This window comes from Eubalaena glacialis, chromosome 11 (assembly GCF_028564815.1).
Source record: "Eubalaena glacialis isolate mEubGla1 chromosome 11, mEubGla1.1.hap2.+ XY, whole genome shotgun sequence".
Lineage (NCBI taxonomy): Eukaryota > Metazoa > Chordata > Mammalia > Artiodactyla > Balaenidae > Eubalaena > Eubalaena glacialis.
In genome coordinates this window covers 62,947,943-62,955,452 of record NC_083726.1, presented here as the reverse complement: position 1 = coordinate 62,955,452, position 7,510 = coordinate 62,947,943, and the positions used below count along the sequence as shown (strand labels likewise).

Sequence of the window (7,510 nt, the reverse complement as noted above, 5' to 3'; positions counted from 1 at the left end):
TGGTTGTAGATCTTGAAAAAACAGTTCTTCCCAACAGCTTATATTATAAAAGCATTTTATTGAACACACTCTGGAGATAGACCAGATGGGATTGGGGTAGGGACTCTGTTTTGATGGTTTCAATACTGGAAAACATTGGATTCTTCTGTCACCGAGGACCAGGCTGTAGAGACCCAAAGGCTAATTGCAAGCAGAGCATAGAATCAGGACACAGCAGGCTAGAGACTGGGGGTTGGGCCTTTCAGGAACCAAAGAATGTGGGTCTGCGATAGACTTGGTCGACTAGACTCCAGAAAAAGAGAAAACTTGGCTTGGGCCACCACCTAGAAGAGGCTGTTGCCACGGCCGGCTTCTGCACTTGGGAGACAGTGACCTGCCGCAGGCTCTTAGCTCTTGAAGCTCTTCCGGGAGGACGAGGTGGTGGAGACAAACTTGACGTTGGAGCTGCTGCCCCCGCCACTGCCAAAGCCCAGGCTTCGGCCACTGCTCGCACTGAAGCCAGAGCCCCCCACACCGAGCCCACCGCCTAGGCCGACGCCCCCGCTGCTGCTGGAGTAGAAGCCGCCGCCGCCGCCGCCTCCACCAAGGCCACCGCCAAGACCACCGCAGATGCCGCCGCCAAAGCCGCCGCCAAAGCTGCCGCCACCGCCGTAGGCAGAGGAGACGGTGTTCGTGACAAAAGCTGTGGAGCAAGGAGGGAGAACCTGGTGAGACCCGTCTGCCAGATTAGAGCCTAGGCATCTAATTTATTTGATCCTGCTGGTGTCGGCACTGTACTTGGCCCCTTTTACAGAGCAGCAGATGAGGCCCAGAAGAGCTAAGTCATTTAGTGAAGATCCCTAACAGAAAGCTGGTGAACACAGTAGGCAAGGGACAGTGCTAAGTCATCAGGGGATGGGGGTCAGGGCAAGGCAGGGGAACAGGGTCCAAGACAGGTAAGATACACGGCCTGCTCTTTAGGAGATAAGAAATGAGCCCCGTTGCTTCCTGTCTCAACCTGTGTTCTTTCCCCTCCACCACCTGCTTCTCACTAAGTGTATTAAATAACCATTTTGGGGATGGGAGTGTCTGGTATCTAGAAATAGCAGGATTCTGAGTTGACACCAAGTACCCCATATTGTCATCATTGTTAATGTCTGTTCAAAGTTACTTACAGATGTTGACTGGTCCAACTCCTTCTCCACTCAGTCTGAAAGGGGAAAAATTGAAATAAGAGTTAAAAACTCCCCCCAAAGACAGCATTAGTCTGTATGGATAACTCCCATAGTCATGTTTAGAACTTGTTTTCTGAGCAAGGAGACTGCATGCCTGAAAAACTGCTTAAATTAGAGAAAGAGACAGTTCTCTGGAGGGACTTCCCAAGGAAGAGGTCTTGATCTAGAAACAGGTTATCAAAGGAAGCTTATAATTCACACTGTTCTCTACCCATTATATGGAAAACGTGAGGGAGAGGCTGTGGGAACTGTGAATATGTAGGAAGCAGTTTTCGCCTTGTAGGAGCTTAAGTCCTGTGAGAAGACTTGGCCTAGACAGAAATACTTCAGACAGGACATAGGCGGTGGGCAGTGTCAGAAGATTGAAGAAAACCCAGTAGTTTGAGAATCCAAAGGCAGGTGAGTTTAACTCAGCTGGAGTAATCATGAAAGGCTTCCTGAAGGAAGAAGCACTTGAAGAATGGGGAAGACATTTGCTGGGTTGCTTGGTTGTTTGAAGGAGAGGCAGCATTCTAGAATACTGGTGGTGGGAATAGGGTCAGAAAGTGAGTTGAGGTCACATTGTGTAGGTCAGCTGTATGCCCAGGTGTCAGATTGGATTGGATTGGATCATCGGATTAATGATGGATAATCATCATGCACAAGGTAGTGGCCACCTGTGTGTGTGTTTGACACCCTGCAGTGAAGAAGAAGCTCCACTTTATCAAATGTGAGGCCATCGTGGGCTCGTGATGTCGGCCGTGTCACCCACCTGCACTCCTCGCCCTCCAGCAGCTTCCTGTAGGTGGCGATCTCCACGTCCAGAGACAGCTTGGTGTTCATGAGCTCCTGGTAGTCCTTCAGTAGCCGCGCCATGTCCTGCTTGGCCTTCTGCAGGGCGTCCTCCAGCTCGGTCAGCTTGTTCTTGGCGTCCTTGAGGGCCAGCTCCCCACGCTGCTCAGCATCGGCGATGGCGTTCTGCAGGTTGGCACACTAGAGGGGAAGGAAGGAAGGATGGGGACCCTTTAGAGGCTGAGCTGGGCCTGCAGTGTCTCTTTCTGAGATTCCAGAGAGAAGCCAGCACATTTGTCCTGGTCATTGTGGATGGTGGAATATTGAAATGCTGGTACTTGCTCCAGTTCTGTGTGTGTGTGTGTGTGTGTGTATACTTAGAAAACGTAAAACAAAACAAAATAGGTCTCCCTTTCAAAGCTCAGGCCCCTTCTCTGCCTTCTTTCCCTACCTGCTTCTTGACGTTGTCGATATCGGATCTCAGCCTCTGGATCATCCTGTTCATCTCAGAGATCTCATGCTTGGTGTTGCGGAGATCGTCGCCGTGCCGGCCCGCAGTCTGCTGCAGCTCCTCGTACTGATGCCACCAGAAAAGAGGAAAGAGTCCATTTATATGAGGATGGAAACACTTTCCCAGGTTCACAGGCGGGAGCTACCAAGAGGTGGCAAGTGGTGTAGTTACTGGGGGCCCGGGGCTGGTCTTCAATAATCTGCTCTTTTTGCCTTTGCTTTTCTAGAGACACTGGTGTGAAACTCAGTGAGATGTTCCCTAATGTTCTTGAATTTATGTGGCAGATGCATGCATGACTGTTCCCATAACTCCTCCCAGTAGGCCTCAGCCAGTCTCAGGAGCCACATCCTTAGTATTTGGTCATGGCCTGGAATCCTAGACATGTGTCCGTCCCTCGCTCAGGACACACTCGCACATTCGCCACAGCACCCACCTTGGTCTGGTACCAGGACTCGGCTTCCGTGCGGCTGCGGTTGGCGATCTCCTCGTACTGGGCCTTGACCTCGGCGATGATGCTGTCCAGGTCCAGGCAGCGGTTGTTGTCCATGGACAGGACCACGGACGTGTCTGAGATGTGCGTCTGTATCTGGGACAGCTCCTGCGGGGAGAGTTCAAGTCAGTCATGTGAGTCCGTGTTATTTAATAGCAGGTCCATTCAAATCTTCTACTCACTGTGCTATGTCGACTTGAGAAAAATAAGAATAACCTCCTACGTAAAAAACCTAGGTCAGTTAATAAATAACCCAGGGCTTCCCTGGTGGCGCAGTGGTTGAGAGTCTGCCTGCCAATGCGGGGGACGCGGGTTCGAGGCCTGGTCTGGGAGGATCCCACATGCCGCGGAGCGGCTGGGCCCGTGAGCCACAGTTACTGAGCCTGCGCTCCGCAACGGGAGAGGCCACGGCGGTGAGAGGCCCGCGCACCGCGATGAAGAGTGGCCCCCCCTCGCCACAGCTGGAGAAAGCCCTCGCACAAAAACGGGGACCCAACACAGCCATAAATAAATAAATAAATAAATAAATAAAATTTTAAAAAATAAACAAATAAATAAATAATCCAAATCACTACTAAATCTTTTTTTTTTTTTAATTTAACAACTCTGAACATCAAGAAACCCCTACCGTGTAACCTCTCAGACTTGAATCTTCTTAGGTCATAACTTATTTTAAACAAAATTGAGTTATTTGTAGTGAGGTGGATGGACCTAGAGTCTGTCATACAGAGTGAAGTAAGTCAGAAAGAGAAAAACAAATACTGTATGCTAACACATATGTATGGAATCTAAAAAAAAAAAAAAAAATGTTCTGAAGAACCTAGGGACAGGACAGGAATAAAGACGCAGAGGTAGAGAATGGACTTGAGGACACAGGGAGGGGGAAGGGTAAGCTGGGACGAAGTGAGAGAGTGGCATGGACATATATACACTACCAAACGTAAAATAGATAGCTAGTGGGAAGCAGCCACATAGCACAGGGAGATCAGCTCAGTGCTTTGTGACCACCTAGAGGGGAGGGAGAGGGAGGGAGGGAGGGAGACCGCAAGAGGGATGGGATATGGAAATATATGTATACGTATAGCTGATTCACTTTGTTATACAGCAGCAACTAACTCAACAATGTAAAGCAATTACACTCCAATAAAGATGTTAAAAAAAAAGGAAAGAAAAAAAAGAATCTAGTTGTGTGGTCTGCCATGCTGGGAGTAAACAAAGACGGGATGATACGCCAGAAAGGGGAGGTGGCTGGGAAAGGTATACCTGGGGCTCTAATAACTCATTCTAAATCTCACTCTGCAAAATGATTACTGAAGTGGTCTTTTGCTTTAAATTTGACTTAAAAAAAAAAAAAAAGAATTGGCTTTATTAAGTAATGTGAATAGTACTAAAGGAGTAGGAAAGACAAAAATGTGCCCATAGCTTAGGAACCACTGAAAGTCACTTAACCCTGGAGACCCTAATCCCTGGTGGTGTCCCCGTGACCATCTCTCTGGGTCCCAAATAGGGGGCATTTCTTACCGCCTCAAAGAACATCTTCAAGAAGTTGATCTCGTCCATGAGTGCATCGACCTTGGCCTCTAGCTCCACCTTGTTCATGTAGGCGGCGTCCACATCCTAGAGGAACAGGGATGGTTGGCACCGCACCCCATTTCCACCCTGACTTAAATGAACAACACCTTAAGTGAGCATAGCCACAGGCAACAGGTTCTCTGCTACCCACATACCTTCTTCAGCATCACAAACTCATTCTCGGCGGTGGTACGCTTGTTGATTTCATCTTCATACCTGGTGGTAAAAAGGATGAGAAGTGCTTATCAAAGGATGAGGTCTGGGGTCTGTACTGCATAAAGTCAACTGTGAGCCTGCTTTCCCACCAAAAGGGGCTTCTCACATCATATAGGCAGAGAGGGAGGGACACTGGGAGGGTGAGCCTTTGGGCAAGGTCTTTACCCATTAGGGTACTGTTTTCTCTCTAATTGTCTAGCAGATAACTATTCTTTTATTGCTATAATTCAGTTGCTTCAAGAACATTCCTATAGAAAAGCTGTGCTGTTTCTCCCCAACTCCACATCTAGTCAATTTCTGTAATGCTTTTTTTTTTTTTTTTTCCCAGCTTTCATAGCCTTTGAAAAAAACCAAAAAATTAGCAACCCAGCTGCTGGTTCATAAGGACTAAAGAAATACTTTGAGCCACCAAACTAGGTTACGTCATCAGTTCCTGCTTTGGGGGGAATCCATCAAAAAGCCAATGCTGTGTGCTTTGAGTGTGTTGGGGAGAAAAGCCCCATAAAGCAAGGATTACATGACTGCTTTTTCCACCAAGTGGTACCAAGGGTGCTGAGTTTGTTACTCTGGCTGGAGGCTAAGTGCCTCGCAGAGAGACTGAGCTTGCAGCTAGAACTTTCTAAACACCGACCTGGATTTTTTTCCAGTACTTTAGGTGTCCAAGGAAGGTATATGATTTCACCCCTTGGGAAAGGCATAAGCAGTAGTCTGGTTATAAAGTACATCTGGTGCCAAGACCCGCCCCTGTCTCCACTCCACCCCAACTCACTTGTTCTTGAAGTCCTCCACCAAGTCCTGCATGTTCCTCAGCTCTGAGTCCAGGCGACCTCTCTCCCCCAGGATACCATCCAGCTGTCTCCTGAGATTGTTGATGTACTGCTCAAACAGAGGCTCCAGGTTCTGCCTCACGGTCTTGGTGCCCTGCTCCTGCAGCAGGGTCCACTTGGTGTCCAGGACCTTGTTCTGCTGTTCCAGGAACCGCACCTGGAGGGGACAGAGTTCGAAGATGGACAAACTTGGATTTCATGTTTCAGTGATCAATTTCCCAGTTTTCCTCCCATCTCATTCTGTCCCCCTAAACCTTCCCATGATGGGCAGTGCTTGGACCTGGGCCCCAGAGGGCAGGTCCAGAGTGAAGCGTTTAAACTCACTCTTCTAGGGGAGACAGGACACTTCTCCAGGGCACAGATAGCACTGGGCACGGCTGGGCAGAGAGTGACCTGGTGCAGGGGTGGCTGCAAAAGCACTCGGGCTGCTGCCCAATGAACTCAGCCACCTTTCTGTGCAATCAGCCCTGTTACCTGGAGCACAGAATATATCTCTCTGCCCAACAGTAAGCAAGGATCCCTTGTGCGGTTAGCTCTGAAGGGGAAGAATTAAGACCTTCTCTTCCAAGCTGCCAGTCTAATTAAGAAAGCAGGCCACAAATCCAGGACACAGAAACAAAGAGAAAAACATAACTGCAAACTATGAAGATATTTGCACAAAGTCAGGAAATTGCCCCTCTTTCCACTTTCTTTGACACTTATTCCACACTCATAGCGGTTTTTCACAAAGAATCATGTCTCACCTTGTCGATGAAGGAGGCGAACCTGTTGTTGAGGGTCTTGATCTGTTCCCGCTCCTCAGTCTTGACTCGCTGGATGGTGGGGTCAATTTGCAGGTTGAGGGGAGTCAGGAGACTCTGGTTGATGGTGACCTCTTGGATGCCTCCAGGGGGACAGACGGGGAAGCCAGGGCCCCCATAGCCACCTCCAAAGCTAACTCCACCACCGAGCCCAAAGCCACCACCAACTCCACCGCCAAAACCAAATCCACTCCCGGTTCCACCTCCAAAGCCATAGCTGCCTCCAGCACCGGTGGCACAAACTCGGTTCCTGAAGCCACCGCCGCTACTGCCAATGGAGATCCTCTTGGAGCCCCCCAGGTTGTAGAGGCTCCGGCTGCCATAGCCACCCGCGCCGCAAACACCCCCAAGGCCGACCCTGCCATAGCCACCACCTCCACCCCCGGACCGGGACACAGAGGTGAAACTGGTGCGGGAGACAGACGGGGTGATGGCAGAGGCGGTGCTGAAGCTACGGCCGCCACCGCTCCGGAAGGACACGCTCGACTGGCGAGACATGATGGCTTGTTCCTGGTGGAGTGAGAGTAGTGGGCACTAGCGGTCACGAGGTGCTAGAGAGAAAGAACAGAGCAGGACCGGATGCAGGACGTGGCTCTGTTAACCAGGAGCGGCAAGCCACCCTTTTATCCTCTAGACCTGGGTTGGGCGGGAGAGTTGTCAAGCTGTGAATGATTAAGTGGGCTGGGCATGCCTGAGGGGCAGCTGTGAGCTCACCGGCACACCTGCACAGCGGTGTGGGGTGCAACCACTTTCTTCCTGGCAGGCTCTGCTCAGGTAGGGATAAACTTGCCTTGCAGCCCAGATGTCTTGGCAGCAAACCTCTCTTCACCGTGGGAGCCCAGGGCTGTGAGTAGCCCAAAGAAGCAAGGGGGCATTTGGCCAATGTCCTGAAGGATCCTTCCAGGACCAGGGATGTTGTCAAGCATCCCAGCATGGTGTACCCTGTCCATGAACAGGAGGCTTGGGGGCAGAGCGAGTCCCCCACTGGCAGTGGTCTGCTTTGCTTACTCCCCTAATGAGAGGTTGTTTCAGGGATTTCAGCCCTTGGAAAGCCAAATGTGGCCTGATATCTCAGCTCTGTGCCAGAGGGGAAAATAGACGTCGGTCCT

At 50.3% G+C, this 7,510-nt stretch overlaps 1 protein-coding gene across 1 annotated transcript; it reads right to left on the bottom strand.

Annotated features, from left to right (window-relative positions):
* Positions 1-331: 331 nt before the first annotated feature.
* LOC133101464 (keratin, type II cytoskeletal 5) lies at positions 332-6,899 on the bottom strand. The gene is made up of 9 exons (XM_061206289.1): positions 6,345-6,899; positions 5,544-5,758; positions 4,714-4,774; positions 4,508-4,603; positions 2,930-3,094; positions 2,437-2,562; positions 1,966-2,186; positions 1,155-1,189; positions 332-682 (listed from the first exon to the last, which is right to left on the bottom strand). Exons 1-9 carry the CDS (start codon positions 6,897-6,899, stop codon positions 387-389), a joined length of 1,770 nt encoding a protein of 589 aa, XP_061062272.1. The 3' UTR covers positions 332-386.
* Between the last annotated feature and the right edge of the window lie 611 nt (positions 6,900-7,510).

Coding starts and splice junctions, on each gene's coding strand:
- LOC133101464 (XM_061206289.1), bottom strand. CDS start 6,899: ATGTCTCGCCAGTCGAGCGTGTCCTTCCGGAGCGGTGGCGGCCGTAGC. Junction 3,095..4,507: donor TGAAGATGTTCTTTGAGGCG/GTAAGAAATGCC, acceptor CTCTCCCCGCAG/GAGCTGTCCCAGATACAGAC. Junction 2,563..2,929: donor AGTCCTGGTACCAGACCAAG/GTGGGTGCTGTG, acceptor TGGTGGCATCAG/TACGAGGAGCTGCAGCAGAC.